General features: G+C 48.2%; 6 protein-coding genes across 6 annotated transcripts; 3 read left to right on the forward strand and 3 right to left on the reverse strand.

Annotated features, from left to right (window-relative positions):
- The first annotated feature begins 222 nt into the window (after positions 1-222).
- Positions 223-1,576, forward strand: LOC136511370 (F-box protein At5g49610-like). The gene is made up of 2 exons (XM_066505452.1): positions 223-482; positions 599-1,576. Exons 1-2 carry the CDS (start codon positions 261-263, stop codon positions 1,574-1,576), a joined length of 1,200 nt encoding a protein of 399 aa, XP_066361549.1. The 5' UTR covers positions 223-260.
- A 4,246-nt stretch (positions 1,577-5,822) lies between these two features.
- Positions 5,823-6,389, reverse strand: LOC136511371 (probable inactive receptor kinase RLK902). The gene has a single exon (XM_066505453.1). The coding sequence runs from the start codon at positions 6,387-6,389 to the stop codon at positions 5,823-5,825; it is 567 nt and encodes a 188-aa protein (XP_066361550.1).
- Positions 6,390-6,521: 132 nt separating this feature from the next.
- On the reverse strand, positions 6,522-7,259 carry LOC136514312 (probable inactive receptor kinase At4g23740). The gene has a single exon (XM_066508295.1). The coding sequence runs from the start codon at positions 7,257-7,259 to the stop codon at positions 6,522-6,524; it is 738 nt and encodes a 245-aa protein (XP_066364392.1).
- A 333-nt stretch (positions 7,260-7,592) lies between these two features.
- Positions 7,593-10,776, forward strand: LOC136511372 (protein transport protein SEC31 homolog B-like). Its single transcript, XM_066505454.1, has 9 exons — positions 7,593-7,612; positions 7,765-7,806; positions 7,931-8,126; positions 8,203-8,310; positions 8,400-8,496; positions 8,576-8,712; positions 8,795-8,849; positions 10,242-10,339; positions 10,446-10,776. The coding sequence occupies exons 1-9, from the start codon at positions 7,593-7,595 to the stop codon at positions 10,596-10,598; spliced, it is 906 nt and encodes a 301-aa protein (XP_066361551.1). The 3' UTR covers positions 10,599-10,776.
- Positions 10,777-11,238: 462 nt separating this feature from the next.
- On the reverse strand, positions 11,239-14,525 carry LOC136512725 (RGG repeats nuclear RNA binding protein A-like). Its single transcript, XM_066506725.1, has 6 exons — positions 14,163-14,525; positions 13,608-14,025; positions 13,362-13,506; positions 11,991-12,149; positions 11,850-11,909; positions 11,239-11,740 (listed from the first exon to the last, which is right to left on the reverse strand). The coding sequence occupies exons 1-6, from the start codon at positions 14,323-14,325 to the stop codon at positions 11,549-11,551; spliced, it is 1,137 nt and encodes a 378-aa protein (XP_066362822.1). The 5' UTR covers positions 14,326-14,525; the 3' UTR covers positions 11,239-11,548.
- Positions 14,526-16,304: 1,779 nt separating this feature from the next.
- LOC136514137 (transcription factor KUA1-like) lies at positions 16,305-17,495 on the forward strand. The gene is made up of 2 exons (XM_066508131.1): positions 16,305-16,938; positions 17,050-17,495. The coding sequence occupies exons 1-2, from the start codon at positions 16,318-16,320 to the stop codon at positions 17,260-17,262; spliced, it is 834 nt and encodes a 277-aa protein (XP_066364228.1). The 5' UTR covers positions 16,305-16,317; the 3' UTR covers positions 17,263-17,495.
- The last annotated feature ends 2,303 nt before the right edge of the window (positions 17,496-19,798 follow it).

Consider the following 19,798-nt stretch of genomic DNA (forward strand, 5'->3'; position numbering starts at 1 on the left):
TGGGGCAGGGGCAAAAGTCCTGAAACCTTGTTTCGTTAGGCTTAACACCTTGATTTGTAGTAGAAATTTTCTAGCTATATAGGGTTGCCGTTATGTACGTACTCTAATAAACGTGCACGTTACGAATTCGAACCTAATACGTGTGCTTACTTATACGTACAGCAAATATAATCAAGGCGTCGTCTCCAACCAAAACCAGTCTGTCTGAATCTGAATCTGAGGAGAGAAAAAGGAAGGAAGGGATCGATCGGAAGAAAACAATGCCAACGACGATGGATCATGGCGCCGGCGCCGGCAAGGCTGAAGCGACGACGACGTCCCTGCAGCACCTGAACGACGACATGGTGGCCGAGATCCTGCTCCGCCTACCGTCGGCGTCCGTGTTCCGTTGCCGCGCCGTCTGCAGGGCATGGCGCGGCATCACCAGCAGCCCGGGGTTCGTGGCGGCCTATGCCCGGCGGCGGCCCCTGGAGCTCATCGTGGTGCCAACGGCGTGCTGGACACCATCCCGCTGGCGCTGGGCGACGAGGAGGAGGAGGCCCGCCGGTGCCTCCACCCCGGGTACCCCAGGTGCGAGATTGTGCCGGGTCTTTTCAAGAGCGGCTACAGCTTCGCCTCCTGCGTCGACGGCGGGCTCCTGCTGTTGGAGAGGTTCATGCATGGCGACGTCTCGCTCTACCTGGTGTGCAACCCGGTGAGCCGGCAGTGTGTCATCGTGCCGCTGCACAGCAAAAGGATGACGCGGCCCTGCGCCCTGTACGTCCACCGGCCGTCCGGCGAGCACAGGCTGCTTCTACTCACCAACGACGACGAGTGCTACGGCTGGGGCAAGTGGGCGTCGCACTACGTCCGCTCGCTCGAGGCTGCTGAGACCCGGCGGCTGCAGGGTCCGGCGGTGACAGGCATCTACATGTGCGACCGGATGGTGATCCACAGCCTTGAGCACCGCGGCAGGCTTCACTGGCTAGACGACCATCCGGAGGCGAAGGCCACTGGCACGGTCTTGGTGTTCGACACGGTGTCTGAGACGTTCCGGCGGATGGCGCGGCCGCCGCCGCTGAGGAACGGGAACGGAAACGACCACGGCGAAATCGAAGGTGGTGGTGAGCTCTCGCTCTGCCTGCTGGAGATGGACGGGATGCTGGCCGTGGCAGCCATCCTCGGCGGTTCCATGGACGTTTGGGTGCTCCAGGACTACGACAACGACGAGACCTGGGCGCACCGCCACCGGGTAGACTGCTTGCCGCCGCCGTTTGTGCAAACGCGCTGGGTGATCAACGCCAACACTGGTCAGCACAAGAATAACAACAATGACGTGATTATTGTTCTGCAAGACAGCAGCGGCAGTTGGGTGGGGCTATATGATCTTTCAAACAAGAGGCTGCTCAAGCAAATCCAGGTTATCAGTGATCCTCGGGAGGATGGGCAGATTTTTTTTTGTCATACTCACCTAAATGCCCTCCTGTTCAGGGATACCATTCAGCGACACAGCTTCTTCGATCTTCGCAAGTCGATTTTCCAATTTCCAGACTCGGATTATAGCAACTTTCTGAAGTCCTTGATTTGCAACCTGTGATCTAGTTTGCATTGTCCTCTCTCTCTCTTTGGCCTTGTCTCTTAGCTTCGTCTGCCTGTCATACGAGTTATATTTATTAGTATTACTATTATTAGTATTACTCTTATTAGTATTACTGTTATTATTATTATTACTGTTATTATTATTAGTATTATTACTATTATTAGTATTATTATTAGTATTAGTATTATTAGTATTACTACTATTATTACTATTATTACTATTATTACAATTACTATTACTATTATTACAATTACTATTATTACTATTACTATTATTACTATTATTATTACTACTATTACTATTATTACTATTACTATTATTAGTAGTAGTATTATTATTATTAGTATTATTATTATTAGTATTATTATTACTACTATTACTATTATTAGTATTATTATTATTACTATTACTATTATTAGTATTACTATTATTAGTATTACTATTATTATTATTATTATTACTACTATTATTAGTATTACTATTATTAGTATTATTATTATTACTATTACTATTACTATTATTAGTATTATTATTATTATTATTATTATTATTATTATTACTACTATTATTATTAGTATTACTATTATTACTATTACTATTATTATTATTACTATTATTATTACTATTAGTATTACTATTATTATTACTATTACTGTGGCGTGACGAGACTCAAATTTCAAAAAATTTAAAATCTTTTAATACGATGTCGGATGAAGATAATTTTTATATGTAAATTGTAGACCTCGATGAGATCTACAACTTAATAGTTTTAATTTTTTTTTCATTTGAGGACAGTAAGATGCTCAAAAAAATAATATAAAATTTCAGCACCATAATAATCGCCTACTAGTGCTTGCCGCATTAGAGCACTAATATATTATTTGTATGGAGTTAAATGAAAATACTTTTTATACCAAAGTTGTAGATCTCAATAGTTTTGAGTTTTTTTATTTGAGGACGTTAAGATGCTCAAAAAAATAATATAAGATTTCGGCGCCTCCCGGAAATAGAAAACCGCTTTTGAAACCAGTCGATGACCAAATTTGTCCGGTTTTGATAATTGGAGGATGTTTTTTAACCGGTTTCATAGTTGAAGGTTGAAAATCGAACTTCGGCCTGAGTTAAGGGTTGGAAAGTGTACTTTACCCTTTTAAAAATAGTAATGAAACTTGATACATAATTGTACCAATACATGAGTAGTATAAAAATTAAAATAGCAATGTATTTATGAGCAAATATGTCTATGCTCTATAACGGAAGGAAGAATTTCCAGTTAGATATATGCATTTCGTGGCCGGAAAGCGTGGTTGGCGTGGAGGTAGATATATGCATGGTCTGGCCCAAACAGCAGTCCCAAACGTCCATTTTTTTATGGCTTAGGGCTGAATGGTGTTGCCTGATTAATTTTAATTCAAAAGTAAAATATAATTTTGAGCATGCAATGTCTTTAGATGTTTTTTTTCTGGATTTTCAGAAAGCATTTTGGGGGATACACCACTAAATCAAACACTCAATAAAGTATTTCAGGAAGAATTTTAATTTTATAGAATAGAAATACAAAAAGTATAATGGCAGATGAATTTTATTGGTGGATGTTCAAAAAATATAGCAGCAAGCGCAGCGTGGTTAAAATTCTATACGGCGCTGAGTTTGTTACAGTGGGGCCCGTGGGGAGACGCCACATGGACATAAATCCCGTGCTCGGCTCGGCTCGGCTGGCAGGCTGGCATCGCCATTTCTCCCTCCTCGCCTCCCTCCCTGCCTCGCCCACCAATTCCAACTCCATTGCTGATCGCCTCACGCCTCCTCCGCCCCGCACCCTCGGCCTCGCCGCACCGACCGCAGCCATAGGCCATAGCCATCATGGAAGAAGTAGAACTCCTCGGTGCCCAGAGCACGACGAGAGCCGCCACCATGGCGCTCTCCCCTCGTCACCAGCTCCTTGCAGCGGGGACTGCTGCCCGCCCGCACGCCGGGTGGGATGGAGGGAACTCACGGATTGACATCCTCGCCCTATGGAAGATGGACGATGAGCCAGAGCTCGGCCACCAGTTGGAGGTCGTCTCCACCATCTCGGCTCCCAGCAACCGCGCCTTCCACAGGCTGGCGTGGTTGGCGAGCGACGCCATCAACTCGGCATACCCGTATGGCCTCATCGCTGGCACCCTTGACGACGGCGTCATCTACGTTTGGGACCCGTACAAGCTCGACTAGTAAGTTTTCGTACCCGCTTCTACCCTTCTTCTTCGGTTCACGTGCATCTCTCTCGGCTTCTTTGATCGGGTTCATCGTCGTCGTCGCTAGCTTAAGCGCGCCTGCGCTTAATTTAGCTGTGTGTTCCTTGCCATGTTTCGTGGTGTGTTTGTTCTGTTGGGGTTTAGTCCCACATCGTATAGCGATGGTGGAGGGCACAACATATAAGGAGGAAGAAGCCCCCACCTATAAGGCTAGTCTTTTGGGTTGAGTAAGGCCCAATGCCCTATATGTTATAGCTCCGGTGGACCTAGGACCTGTGGGAGCTACAATTATCCTACATGTTGTAGCTCCGGTGGACCTGAGACCTGAGTAAGGCCCAAGGCCCTATATGTTGTAGCTTCGGTGGACTAGGACCTGTGGGAGCTACAAGTATCCTATATGTTGTAGCTCCGATGGACGTAAGACCTGTGGGAGCTACAACCGTTATCACGAGCCTACGCTCCTATAGGTCGCAGGTCCACCGGAGCTACAACATAAACGATTGGGGTGCCCCCGCCATATGTGTGACGCTCGAGATTTTTTTATTAGGTTTAGCTTTTTTGACCATGGGCTCTGATATCAATTGTTGGAACCGGTGGTGACCACCGAGTTCATGATCTTGGAGCTGGCTTATAGCTGGCCTGGCTCGTTACCATGAGCCTGCACTCCCACAGATCCCAGGTCCACCGGAGCTGGCAACATATAAAGCATTAGGGCCTTACTCAACCTAAAAGACTAGCCTTATAGGTGGAGGCTTCTTCCTCCTTATATGTTGTGCCCCCCCAACCATCGCTACACGATGTGGGACTAAACCCCAACATGTTCCACATAGACTCGCGTGCTTAGGCTGCATTTAGGAGGGGGATTGTGCGCTGCAGCATCATTGGAAAAGGGTTAAGGGGAGGCAGGCCAGTCCGGCGGAAGAGGTGGGTTATCGGGGCGGAGGGGCGCGGCGGCGAGGGCACCACTGGTCGCGACTCGAGATTGGTGATTGGCTAGAACACAAACGTGTGTGGGGAACGGGCAGGGGTGCAGGGGCGCCAGCGAAGCCCGGTAGGGGTGGCGGCAATGGACCTGGCGCCGGCAACGATGGGGACGGATGGTGGAGGGCGGCGGGAGGCGGGGGGAACGTACGCGGAAGAAAGAAAGAGCGAAGAAGCCCAACATGGTCCGGTTGGAACAAGACCCAACCCGGCCATGACAAACCGCATCTGGAGGCCACAACACAACACGGGCCGATTTTCATCCGGTTCCACACCGCACAAACCCGTGTCAGGCGTCACGCGTCAGCTCATCTCTTCCTCCGGGCACCTGAGATTTGATCGAGATGAGACGCCGCCGCCACCGGCAAATGCTAGGGCCACGCGCGTCCTCCACGAAGCAGCGAGGATGCGATCTTGGCGAGATCAGCTACGGCCTGTCGGTCCAGGAGCCGCGCGAGGCCGACACGGCGGCCTGCAATCTCGGCTAGGTCTGAGCAACGCAAAGTGCCTCCGCCTCCAAGCGCGGCGGTTACGCGTGGATGCAGATGGCGCGCTGCGGGAGCTGAAGCACGAGCACGACGCCACCGGGCGGAGCTTGCTGCGGGCCAAGAAAGGTGAGAGAGAGAGAGAGAGCCTGAATTTCACATCCTGCAACGACGGCAGCGGCGGCCGTGCGAGAGCGAGCGATTGGGGCGGAGCGGGAGAACCGCTGCAGGTAGCCTTTTTCCACCTCCGTCGCCTACTAGGCGGGGCTCGATTTGCCCGTTCCTACCTCTCTCCGCTTCCACCTTCTCTTTCCCCTGAAATTAATATTAACCCGCTGAAATCATTCAACCAGTGGGTACCAAATCGCTGCATATGGATTGGGTTTTATCCAAAGGAAAATTGGTCTCGTAGCATTCAAAGATCGCCGTATTCGAAAAATACCATCGAAACTTTGCCATTCCGTAAAATACCATCAAAAGAATGCAACGTCACCTGAATATAACATTCCGTCACATTTGGAGCAAACGCCGTCGCCTCCGTCAAGCTCCTCCCCTTCTTCCTGAGGTGAGTGCAGCCGCAGCCTCGGCTCCAGGTAGGGGGCCTGTGGCGGCGAGCTCCGACTTTGGGCTGCTGTGGGAAAAATCGCGGGCTGGTCTGGCGCACGCCGTCGACACCTCGATGCGCGCCACGATCTCGGGCATCGCCGGCCGCTGGTCCGGGGCGGGCTCAGTGCAGTCCATGGCCAGTCGCAGCATCTCCACCATCTCCTCCTCGGGTACCGGGTGCCTGAGCAGCTCCATGTCGAACACCTCGGACGTCCACTCCTTCACCATGGAGCGCGCCCACCGCGGGAGGTCCACGCCTTCGTCGTGCAGCACCGCGTGCATCGGCGCCTTCTCCGTCAGCAACTCCAGGAGCAACATGCCGAAGCTGTACACGTCGGCCTTCTGCGACACCCGGCGCGGGTCCGCCACAACTTCGGGTGCGCGGTACGCCGGTACCCCGCAACGCGGGCCGTCTTGCGCGAGCCCATGTTCGGCCACGCGCGCGTCCACGGTGCGGCTGAGGAGGATGTTGGAGGACTTGATGTTGCCGTGCGTGGCCATGGAGCCCGTCGCGTGGATGTACTCAAGGCCAGCGCGATGTGCCTCCTCGACTCCTAGCTCAGCGGCGACCGCCCGGAGCCGTGGTTGCCTGCAATTAGGAACCCTGTCAGAAAACCTTATTCAATTTGGTCATCAAAACAGAGAGGGGTCGCAGTCGCAGGTCGCTTGACAAGAACAGAGCACGTACCGTGAAGCATGGAGGAAAGACTGCCCATGGCCACGAACTCGATCGTACACCATGAGCTTCTCTCGTCCTTGCTGAAGTAATAGGCCTGCAGCCTGCAGGAGCACGACGTTGGGATGGTCGATCCCGCCGATGGCCGCGACCTTGTCCCGGAACTCGCGCTCCGGCAACGAAGTCTCCTTGAGGCGCTTCACCGCCATGACCGGCCCAGACTCGATCGCGGCCTTGTACGTGGTACCGTACGTGCCCTTGCCAAGAACCTCGGCGGACGCGCGCAGCAGGTCCTCGAGGTCGTAGGGCCGAGGAATCCTACCGAAGCAGAAAAGCTTCTTCCGCCCCGCGGCTGCAGCCGAGACGGCTGGCCGGACTGAAGGCAGTGGCGGCGGTGGTTGCGCGTCTGAGACACGTAGAGTGTAGTCATTGGGGCTCATTGTCTCTTTGCTGTGCAGGGCCAGCTCCGCCACGGCTCGCCCCGGCTCGCTGAAGTCGCCTCTGCCGGAGCTGCACCGCACCAGCCCGCGATTCCGCCCGCAGCAGCCAGACGCCGGAGCTCGCTGCCATGGCCCCCCGCCTGGAGCAGAGGCAGCGGCCACGCTCACCTCAGGAAGGAGAAGGGGACGAGCTTGACGGAGGCGACGGCGTTTGCTCCAAACGTGACGGAATGCTATATCCAGGTGACCTTGCATTCTTTCGATGGTATTTTACGGAGCGGCAAAATTTCGATGGTATTTTTCGGATACGGCGATCTTTCAATGCTACGAGACCAATTTTCCCTTTATCCAAAGACGGTGCAAAACGGGGCCTAGGGAGCAAGCTGCCCTGAGAAAGAAGAAAAGAGGTCTGTTAGACCTTGATAGGCGATTCACATTCATCGTCTGAAAAAACCTTTAAAACCAGGTCTCTGAATTTTAGCAACTCCCATATTGTGCAGGTGTTTTATATATTGTGCCATCATCAGCTTCAACACTCTTCCTATGTTTTGTGTTGTTAAAGAGTTAATCACACCGTTTTGTTTATGCATGCGGTGCCTTTTCTTGCTGTTATTTTGGGGCACCCAAAAGATCCCAGTAAGTATTCATCTTTATACAGACTCTATATGAGAGATGGTGATTTAGTTATTTACCTGTTCTAAGTTTTTTTCACAAATGGCTCCTTACTAACTTCAACTGGTTTATACAACCAATCTGACAGTACCTCAATTGGTGGTGGAAATCAGTACCAGATAAAAGAAGTGTATGTTTCTTTACCAATTTACTTTTCAGCGCTATAATTTCTATTATTTCCTATTTATTTGTGCCACATAGTTACATGCAATACAATGATACAAGAATCCGTGATGACAACCTCAAATCTGTAGGGAGGAAGCTGCTTCAGAAAGGCAGTCGGAGTTTGACAATCTTCTTAGGGACGACTTCATAGAACACTCTCTAAAAGGATTTAATCTAAAATCCAAGGTTAACCGTGATGATGTTGAGGACTGGGTTGTTCTAGACAAGCCCAACAGAACTGACAACAGTGGGTTGGTGCTAAAGCTAAATGATATCAGTGGAAAAGTGAGCTTTTTCATTAGTTCAATTCTAGCTTTTGGTAACTGCATACATGCGTGTAATACTTGTTTTGTTATTTTAGGTTTTTGCCATATCATTTAACAATCAACATAAAAATGTCCTTGCCTGTGGTGGAGATAGTGAGAAGTTAAAGCTTTACCAGTTTGATCATCCTATCAAATCTTATGAAGTAAGTGATAATATAGTAATTAAATAAAAAGAACACGTTATCTGCATATCATCAAATCTGATTTCTGAATAATGTTTGTTTGATTTTAGTTGGCTGATGTTGGGTCAAGTTCTCGAACTACTTTTGTAGATTGGCACCCTCAGTATCCTGTAGCAATTGCAAGCACATGCGATGCTGCAACAGCAAGTAATGTCTATAACTATCTACCTGTGTTTATGACGATTTTCTTTTATTCTATAATAATCTTGTTTTTAAATGAATGTAGAGATTTGGGATCTGAGAGTAAAGAAACCAACACACAGCATTAACCAAAAGAACATGCATTGCACTGAGATTCACTGGAATGCAAACCACCCTGTGGAGTTTGTCGTCGGATCAGTAGGTGATGATACCACAGTCAAGGTCAGCTATTTAGCCTCATCCCATCTCTAGATTCCCTCATCTCTTTTTACTATTGTACCTTATGTTGCTTTTCTCCATTCAGATATGGGATTTACGCAACACTTATCATCCATTATCTGATTTTGGACCTAAAAAAGGTAATTTCACAATGCTTGTTATTTAGTTGGAGCCTTAACTTGCTAGCATGGTTGGTCGTGCCTGTTTTTTACCTGTGAACATTAAACTCGAAAAATAAACAGTAGTGGACACTATCACCAGGTGAGCATTGATTCGAAATTTGTGAACTGTGTTTGAACAGTAGGAAGCGTGTACAAAAGTAACTGAAAATTGCTGGAGTATAGAAAAGTGTTTGCTACAGTGATCAGAAGTCTGAGGAGCAGGGATTCTTTCCCGGCTGAAGGTTAGTATAAACAGTAGTGGACACTATCACCAGGTGAGCATTGATTGGAAATTTGTGAACAGTGTTTGAACAGTTGGGAAGTGGGTACAAAACAGAGCGGTTACTATGCTAGTGCTGCTGCCTTAAGTTGTGCTCGGCATGCAGTTTGTACACTACCTTAGCTGGTCAGCTAATATAGCGCTGATTGTGGACTGTGCCTCAGTGCCTGCTTATCCTGAGAACTGGCTAGGTAGCGCATGCAGTTGTCAGTGTTAGAGGTGCTCAGACAGAGCTCGCCTGATAAAAAATTTATGTACTATTTACAACCAGTATGTTAGCAACCGGTAACTGGATGGAAGGAAGGAGCAGGGAATTAGAGCAGCAGAGGAAGTATCAGCAGGAAATTAGAGCAGCAGAGGAAGTGTAGGGTTTCAGAGAAGGAAGATGAACAGTAGAGAGGGGAAAACTCGAGAGGGAGGATGAACCTGTTTGGTATTCTGAATATTCGATGCCCAATCCCGTCCGGCTGTTGTTGCTCTTGTAGTGCTTCATAGTGACTTCCTTGGGCCTTGGTTGTGAGGCACATGCTGGCCGGCCCGTAAGCCCATGGCCATATCCTGACATTCCCCTCTCCTTGAGATTCGGCTTGCCCCCAAGCTGATGGAGAATTATGGAACCACCGGGATCCCAAATGATTCTTGACTTATCAAGGCCAAATGGTAATATGCTAGCTCTATTGTTTCCCTTTGCTGCCATACTGATCAACATTGTAGTAGTGGAAAGCTCATGAGACAAGGAATATGTCAAGCTGAAGCCATTAGCACTATACTGCATTTTTCCTTGCTGGTAGTCAAGATTTTGTAACAAAAGTAACTGAAAATTGCCTGATAGTATAGAAATGTGTTTGCTACAGTGATCAGAGGTCTGAGAAGGCAGGGATTCTTTCCCGGCTGAAGATTAGTATTATATTATGCATTTCCAGTTGCATTTTTGTGTGATCTATATTTTATCTTAATTTATTTATCATATAAGTTGTTGCAATTTCTTTGTTCCCATGTTTGTCAAGTTAAAACTCTAGTGCTTATGCTTATAGTATATGAGGGTTTCCAATTAAATATATTAAGATGTGTTGATTTATCGTAATGTTTAGTTGTGGTCTCGCTTTCCTGGTGTCGTAATCATCCAAATTTGATCATTACCACCGCTGTGGATGGAGGGGTTGACTGCTGGAAACTGAATGTGATTGAGGTAATATTGTAATGTTTGCATTAACTATACTTCTCTTTTGAAACAATTTAACTATACTTCTCTAAAAAAAAGGTGCATAAACCTTATTCCATGCCTTGTCTTTTAGGGCTCAGAACCATCTCGGACGGTATACTTGCTCTCTGAACGTAGATCTTTGCCTTTGGGTGAGAAGGAAGAGACAGCCTGGTTCGATGACAATGTGATCGTGGCATCTTCTGCCCTCAACATTGGACTGTACAAGCTGAAGTCCCCGTGGTGATGAGTTCTTCCCCGATGAACATTGGACCGTACAAGCTGAAGGCCCCGTGGTGATGAGAACTCGGAACTCCAAGTAGCCGAAAACGATTCTGTACTTGATAACTAGAGCTGTTGTTTCGTCCGATTAACGTTGCTGAATCGTAATCCTTGTGGGGAAGGATGTGAAGATGTTTGTTTGGTGTTAATTAACTCTTATACTTGTCTCTTGTCCGTCTCCGGTGACAAAGTCCACAGCCATTACGAGGCGGGCTAGAGGGCAGATACCGGAAGCCCCGGAATACATGGCATCATTTAATTTCTCAGTGAGCAGAACCATTTAGGTGCCGTTTGGTTCACGAATAACAACTGTAAGACGTGGGTAATGGGAATGGAACGGATGATTACTTATTCTGTTTGGTTGGGCAGGCGGGCATCCAAATCCATTAGGGCACGTTCGGTTTTCACGTATTCAACTCCTGGAATGGATCCGGCCAGGAATACTACTGTATTTTATACGGTCATGTATCACCGGGATATGTTTCGGCCAGGAATGGCCCCAACCGAACGGGCCCTTATTGGGATCCGGTTTGTGAAGGCGCGGCATGTTCCGTGGCATCGGGTTACATCCCATATTAAACAAACAAAAAGTAACGAAAGTAGTTAACGCTGTGACCAGGTCCCGCTGTAAAACGAGCGAACCAAACAGCACCTTAATAACGAGCACACCAGTACATCAGAAATGTTGGATACATAATCCTACCAAAAAACAGAAGCAGCTAACCACTACAACACAACACATCATTTGGCACAACTCGTCAGCACACACGGATACACCACACGGCGATAAACATGCTGGCAGCGACACAGCAGCAGCAGCAGCAGCAACAGTAGGACTGAGACTGACGCACAGAGGAGAGGACTCAACAACAGTGACATGATCTTGAGCGAACTCAGGAGTAAACCGAGCTGTGCTTAGGACAGGGCAGGGAACTGAGCCTGGTCTTCGATGGTTGGAGCAGCAGCTGGTCCCCGATAACCACCGTTGTAACCACCACGGAACCCCCCACGCTCACCACGACCCCTACCACGGCCACGGCCACGGTTACTGGGGTTATAGTACCTCTCACCTTCAGCTGGCTTCAAGAATTCGTTGATGCTCAGGGACTTCAGGGAGGCAGGAACAAGGGAAACAGGAAACAGACATAGCAGTTAGCAAAACAACAGCAACTCTGATGATCAGACTTAAGTGTAACGAGGTGAAAATATCAGATACCTTCTTGGCCCGTTCTTCTCTTTCAGCATTTTCTTTCTTTTTCAAGTCCTTGTCAGAGCCCTAGAATTGTTTGGGTGAAAATCAAAACCAACTGTGACCAACAGGAAAACGAAAGAGCAGTATGCACGCAATGTAACGTACCAGCTTGATAAACACTTCATCAGCATCCTTTTTAACTGACAACTGTTGCATGGACTGCAGCTCCTTGTCAATCTCAACTTTTCTCTCCTCAGCCTTAAGGGCATGTAAAGCTTTTCGTTTTTCCTCCAGTACTTTTTCATATTCCTCCAAAGTCATCTCCTGCACCATGGTTGGAGCAAACATTATTTCACAAACTACTCTATTTTGATGAAAAAATGGCATCCCAACATAATTCCAGTAAGTATGCAGGTATGACATATCAGTAACAGGAATATAGCAAAGATACAGGAGTATCCATACAAAAGCACCTGAAAGGCCTAGAGAAGTTGAATTACAGATACACAAAGATTTAATAAAACCAGCCACAGGGGAAAAAGGAGAATGAGGGAGTAATGATACTGCTATCATAATAAAATGTATTGTTTTACAAGAACACAAATATCCCAAATCAAATCTTGGAGCCAAAACTTGCAAGCACTTGGCATGTTCTGGATTGGAGTACTGAAAGCATCAGTTTTTTTCTAAGTATCCCTTATGCAACAAAAACAGTTCATTCAATATTAAGTGGCATCACATCACATCTGATGCATGAAATTATGAACTGGTATGAGGGAAAATGAATATCAGCAATCCACTTCTTTTGAGTGTTGCTACAGTAGGTCTTATCTAGAAACGTTGAAAACAGTGGGTCAATGGCTCACCATAGTCAAAGCTAGGTGTTGGTACAATACAAGTATCTGATACAGTACGAATTTCGCATAACTGAGTGTGCTACAGTAGGTCATATCTAGAAACGTTGAAAACAGTGGGTCAATGGCTCACCATAGTCAAAGCTAGGTGCTGGTACAATACAAGTATCTGATACAGACATACAGTACGAATTTTGAATAACTGGAAAACTGACTAGCAAACATGAAAGCATACATTCTAACAGAGGGCCATTACATTTGGCAGAAAAAAAAAGCAAAAAGTAATGGATTGAAAAGCAGAAGAGTCTCTAAAATACAAAAAATAATGCAATCATCAAGAAGGTAATGCCAGCCCCATTTTGGCACAGCAACACTGATTTTCAAGCAAGAAGTTTTAAAATAAATAACTAGACTAACGAGCAAGGTCGAGCAAGGTTTGATATGAATGAAACTATAAGAATCACAAAATATTTCCACCAATCTACTCCACATTTTTTCCAGTTATATGAACAAATGTTCAGAACATTAAAAGTGTCATAGTACACAAAATTACAGGAGGTGCTAGGCATGTTCAAGAGTGCTGCCATCACCCTGTACAGAATGTGCTAGCCATACTACAACCAGACACAATGCAAAGTGGTATGTGGTAGCAGGAGCGTCATAGTACAAATCAGAAATATACCTTATCCTCAGCTTCCTTTTCTTCCTCTTCATTCTCCGCACCCTCCTTGTCCTTCTCAACCTCAGACTGTGGTGCATCTTCAGGTTTCTTCTCATCCTCCACCACGGCAGCAGTTTCCTCAGGATTAACAGCATCCACAGTGTCCCTACAAGTCGCACACAGAGAGGTCAAAACTCTACACATCCATCTAACTTAAAAATGGTTCATCAAACCACATATCAAAGACTGAATAGCAACAATCTTAACTGTGCAAGGCCTTCATCAGCCGGAGTTCCCCAATTTCCTCGCCCAGCCCCTTCACGCTTCATCTCGTAGCCACGGCCCGTGCCGCTGTGGCGCTCATATGCCCGGCGAGGGCGTCCGAACTCATCCCCAGCCTGCCCATCGGTATACCCACCACAGCGCCCACGTCCACGGTAAGGCTGGCGCGGCCCATGGCCCCTCTCTGCCTGCCTCCCCTCACCATTTTCACCGCGAGCAACTCCACCGTCTCCAAAGCCACCACCACCACCACCACCATACCCTCCCTCAAAGCCGTTGGCATCAGCATCGCCAAAATCTCGCCTCGGGCCGGTCCTGCCGCCACGGCCGCCTCTTCCGCGTCCTGGACCACCACGCCCAGGACCATCGCGCGGTGGAGCACCGTAGCTCCTTTCTTCCCTCACTGCGATAACAAAAGAGTGAAATTTTCACATGAATAATCAGAACTCCGAGCTTGAGATGGCACCCGTGGATCCCGAAATCGGATAATTCCTACCAAACACAAACCGCAACATTGGAAGCGTATCGCTATGGACTCACCAGCTTGCGCGGGCGGCGGGGGCCTGGTGGGCAGCTTGGCCGGCGCGGGCGCTGGCGCGGGCTTAGGCGCCGCGGCCGCCTTCTTCTCGGCGGCTGCGAGGAGGTGGGCGGGGTCGTCGTTGTCGACGTCTCCAAGGAGATCGAATTGGTTCCTCGACGCCATTTCCGTTCGGCGCTTGCTCTAATCCCAACCCGTGGTACGGTACTAATCCCCACAGCCTCGATCGAAGCCTAGCACGCCATGGAATGGGGGCGGGTGCTCTAGGGTTTGGACTTTGGTCACTTCGGGAGGCCGCAAAACCCTAGCCGCCAACGAGCTTCGCTTGGTGAGGCTGAGGCAGTCTGCACTCTGCAGGTCTACTGTACGGCAGCCGGGTTTGCCTTCCGCTTTCAGACGACGGGCTATCATTTCCATTTGCTAAATGACGAAAACGGGTATATGGGGTCGAGGTAATTACTGGTGTACCATGCTGACTCTCAGTGTTGTGTGTGGGGGGAGGGGGGCATTTTTGTCATTTGAGTTAGTACTAGACTCGCTGCCGGAGAAGCGGCGGGTCGGGCTCGGGATTTGTGGGCCTAGGTTCAAAAATGGATATGTGGACCTTTGTGGTGTTGTAGAGCGGATGCTGGTTTATTGGGCCTTTCGAACTGAACGAGTAGGAATGAGCCCAATTAACGAGAAAAAACATGTGTTCTATTAATATAGGGAGAGAGTTCTTTTATTAACTGTGATGTGATATTGTTATTCCTCTCAGAAAAGTTTGGATTCCATTTTATTTTACCAATATAATATCAATAAGAAATTTTTATAAGGTGACATATTCTCAAAAAAAAGGAGAAGGATAAATATATTTTTTTGCGATCGTGCCGTGGCACGTTTTTCATTAATAAGAGGTAGAGTTTGTTACGACCTAAGCTGGCCGCGGTAATCCATTGGTTACCAAGACCAGTGAGCGAAACACACATGGTTGTGATTTATATGGTAGTATTTTGTGACAAACAAGTTGAGCACAAGGCCTAAATATCCTCGGCGTCAAACCCAACCAAATCCAGGTTCATGACTCGAATCCGTCCCCAAACAGCGCCTGCAGTGCCTCCTGCTGGTTGGCTGAAACTTTTCAACCATCCCGTCGTCCATAGCGTTGTAGTCAACGACGATACCAAGCTTCTGCGCCTGTAGTGTGGAGTTTGCCACGCGGGGTTTTTTACATGCTGAGGATTATTGGATTAGACAAAGCTGGTGACTAATGGAGATCTTGAATCTTGCAGGCCATATGTCATGCCTGTACCTGAAGCCAGAGTTAGTGGATCAGAGACTATTTGCACTACACTTTTTTCTAGTGACCAATTATAGGTAGCTGTCCCAAATCTCTTCATGCTTACTGAAGCAAAGCAGATGGACAGCTGACCAGCTGGGGCCCATGCATGGACCTAAACAAAACGTTCTGCCACAAGCCCTCAATCATGCATACACATGCATTTTCCTTTGGTCACAAATAAACCATGGACAGTGAATTGGGCCATGCAATGTACGATACTCTCTTCGCCCAGAAAAAAAAATGCAACTACGAGTTGCATGCCCATAAAAATAGTTTATGTTTGACCAAGTTTCTGATGAATAGTATTCATATTTATGACACTGAATCAATTTATTATGAAAATATATTTCGTAATTAATCTAATGATATTTATTTGATATCATAAATATTGATACATTTTTATTTATAATTGATCAAACTCAAGATACTAAAACGTGACACTTTGCTAGAATTGTATTTTTTTTATGGAAGGAGTAGTATATAAGAGTATATATGCCTGTCTCCATCATGGACTGACAAGCACTTCAACCCAAATCTCTTTGAGAGAGATCCTGTAGTTAGAGAAGATAAGACTCTGGTTGGATTAGTCAACATAATCAGGAGATTAGTGCAATGACAGTATAGTCACCAAGAAAGAAAGAAATAATATTTGTATAAGATAATAGCATATCCAAAAATCCAATAAACTACTACGTACATGAAAATGACGGCTCCAATTATTGTTGTCTCGGCCGTTGTTGGCATATGCCAAGACCAGCACAGTTGTTCTCATTCTCAATTTCTCATATATAATTCTGCTGAGAATTGAGATAGCGGACAGCCTTCCTTTTTTATACATGCAAACAATGCATGCCGTGGCGAGTAGATGCTCCAACTGTGGTAGCTACGGCCATGGCTCGATAGCCTGCCGCATCGCCACCGCAGACCACCAGAGAGTGAGTGAGGCCGCCGCCATGCGCTGTGGCGGCGGTGGCGCCGCCGCGGCAGGGCTGAGGCTGTTCGGGGTGCAGCTCCGTGCCGCCTCAACAAATGGCGTTGGCGCCGCTGACGCTCCGCCGGCGCCGGCGTTGCAGCTGCACAGGAGCTACAGCGTGGACTGCTGCCTGGGCGGCTGGCCTCTGCCTGTCGCGCCGTCGGGCTTGCTCCTGTCAATCGACGAGTGCTCGACCGAAAGAGCCGGCGACGGCGGTGGCTACCTCTCCGACAACGGCGGTCGCGGGTCGGCAGCGTTGCGGGAGAGGAAGAAAGGGGTCCCGTGGAGCGAGGAGGAGCACCGGCTGTTCCTGGTGGGGCTGGACAAGCTGGGCAGGGGCGATTGGTGCGGCATCTCCCGGGGCTTCGTCACCACCAGAACGCCCACGCAGGTGGCCAGCCACGCCCAGAAGTTCTTCCTCAGGCAGAACAGCGCCGGCGCCGCGAAGAAGAGCAGCAAGCGCCGCTCCAGCCTCTTCGATATAGTTAAAAAAGCTACTCCTATCTCAAATCTTTCGGTTTTTTAGTTCCTTTTCTGTCTGGAAGAGCAAATTATTTATACTGAAAAAATATTTCTGACACTCGATGCGTGGTAGGTTCAGGATTATGAGAGTGAAAACAGACACGTGGTGCTTGTCGTCTCCAACCCGTCAGGTTGCAAGGCCGTCGGCACCTCGAACTCTCTGTCTCCGAAGGCACCAGTTTCAGAGATGGACGAGGAACAAGCTCTTGAACGATACTACTGCTCCCCGCTGAACCTGGAGCTCGGCATGTCTCTGTCACCGTCGATGCCGTCCATTGGAACCTAGCTTGCGTGCTTGCCACTTACGCCGCCGTCCGTCGATCCATGAATCCACAAGATCGAGGAGTGAAAATGGCAACAAGTGTGCTGAAGCTGAAGCAAATTCGACATCAGACATGCATGAAGATGTATGGTTATAAACGAAGCTTGAATCGATGTATTGTAAATCTGGCCCTGATTTACCGTTTACCTGAAAATAACCGCAGCCTAGCTGTCCTAAAAACTGTACATGCATCTCACTTTTTGACGGGCCAAAGTTTTTTTAGAGGTAGTGGCACTCCATGGGTGAAGCGAGCAGACCTGACGTGTGCACTGCGTCCACGACCCAAAGTGGCTGAAGTAGTGCCATTGACAATTGGCGAGCACTCATCTAGATCTTGTGGATGGGGGAGCCAATGGACCAATAGCAACCGCAGCGCATGCAGCGGACCCCATGGATTATATTATGTTTTTTCCAATAACGCTGGGAAGCGGGCGGGTGCCCCCCCCCCCCCCCCCCCCCCCCATGCTATGTTGGTGGCCACGTCGCTAGCCCAGTAGCCTCTCGCTCCTTCGTTTCTCAAAACTGCTCATCCACTCATCACTATCCACTCGTTCCTATCGCTCATATCCGCTTGCCTGCAAGCACAGTGCTTTACTCATCCACTCATTCCTATCTAATCCATTCACTTCCTTGCCCCTCTTTTCTCTCTCCCCAATCTGCTCCCTGGTGCGCATCCAACACAGAGCAGCGAGCATCGATGGTCTGCGACGTGCTGGTGAGCCGCAGTGTGGCGGCGTAGAGGCGAGCTTGCGTCGACGCGAAGCTAGGCAAACCCCGACGATAGTCGCTCGTGCACGACGACACGAGGCCAGTGAGCCACGTGGGCGATGGCGTGGAGGCAGGAGAGCTCCGCGGCACACGTTTCACGCAAAGGTGAGCTCGCAGCGGCGAGAAGGCGGGCAAGCCCTGACAACAGCCGCTCGTGCGTGACGACGCTAGGCTAGCGAGCCGCTTCCGAGGCACAGCGCTCGACCGCTGGGCCCGCCAAGCATGACACGCTGGCGCTTGGCTACCGGCCCTGCTAGGCGCGGCGTGCTGCTGCCCTCTCCCACTCATGCGGCTGTTGTATCCCAGGCACGTCACAAGACCGATGCCTCCTTTCTGCGTCATGCTGCCAATGTCTCCCTTCCACGTCGTGCAGCCGCCGCAGCTAGGCCGCCACCTCCAAGCGTCGTCGGGTCGCTGCCTCCGGTGAACTCCACACGCCAACGAGCCTCCATTCTTCCGAGCAGCATATAAATGTTGCACTGCGATGAAAGTGCATGTTGCAACCGTATGTTTCAAATGTTTCAGAGGTATGTCACAAGTGCTTCATACGGATGTTGCAAAAGTAGATCGTGAGGTTGCACATTTGCAAGAGTATATTCCAAAATGTTTCATCTATTTTTAGTCTTATGTTGCATCAAGTGTTTTCATGTTGCAAGTTACAAGTGTTTCATGTGGATGTTAAAATTTGTGGCAGTGGCTATACATGTATGTTGCGAGTGTATTGTTCCAAATGTTTTAGATACTTTAGACTATGTTGCACATGTGAAAGGTCCTTGTTTGGTTTTGGTAATTGAGTGATAACTTTAGGTGGGCTAATATGTGTTTAAGTGAGATACACAGGTGATTAGTCCACAAGTACATCATGTGTGAGCAACCTATGCCATGGAGGTGAAATGACTCGGATATGTTGCAAGGCTCACACATGTGATGAAGGAGCTCATTGCATATGAGTCATGACATGGAGTCATGTGACTAAGGTCAAGAAGATCAAGACAAGACTTGGCTTGATGGACTGGTTGTAAGAGTGAAGGGCAAGTTAGAGACTTTGGAGCGATGGACCGTGTGGCGGTGAAGCTTGAGCAAAACTTGGCGTCAATGAACGAAGGCAACGGTAAAAAGCAAGTGAGGTCAAGATCGATGAACCAACAAGGTCACATGATGATATGAAGTGGATCATATCATTTGTGATTTGGTTGGTGCATGTGTTGCATCAACACCAGAGGAGATGTAATGGAATGCGCAAGGCAATGGTATATTTATAGGGCATTTCATTTCAACGATCATAGGTGTGTAGAGAAGTTTATGACCGGGTTTATGATAGATGACCGTACTATCAAGAGGGGCAAATTTATTTGCATATCGGTCATCTAGTGCCACTTGAGAGATCTAACTTTGTATATGTGTTAGGATCGAGTGGTGATGTGAATTGAGTGATTAACTCCTTAAAAATGATTGTGAAAATGCTAACACACATACACATGGTGGTGTACACTTGGTGGTGTTGGCACATTTGCTAAGGAGAAGAAGTTAGACTTGATGTGGATCAACTCCGTGAAGAAAAGGAGGTGAAAAGAGGCCACTGGAGATGACCGAACGCAGGCCTCGGCAGGACCTACACGTCCGGTCAGTGTTAGCAGAAGAGGCACGGTCTCGGTCTGAGACCAAACGCTAAACAGTAAAAGAGACCAGACACGCAGGGCCTACGTCTGGTCAGACGTGATGTACGCTAACA

This window comes from Miscanthus floridulus, chromosome 16 (assembly GCF_019320115.1).
Source record: "Miscanthus floridulus cultivar M001 chromosome 16, ASM1932011v1, whole genome shotgun sequence".
NCBI classification, from domain to species: domain Eukaryota; kingdom Viridiplantae; phylum Streptophyta; class Magnoliopsida; order Poales; family Poaceae; genus Miscanthus; species Miscanthus floridulus.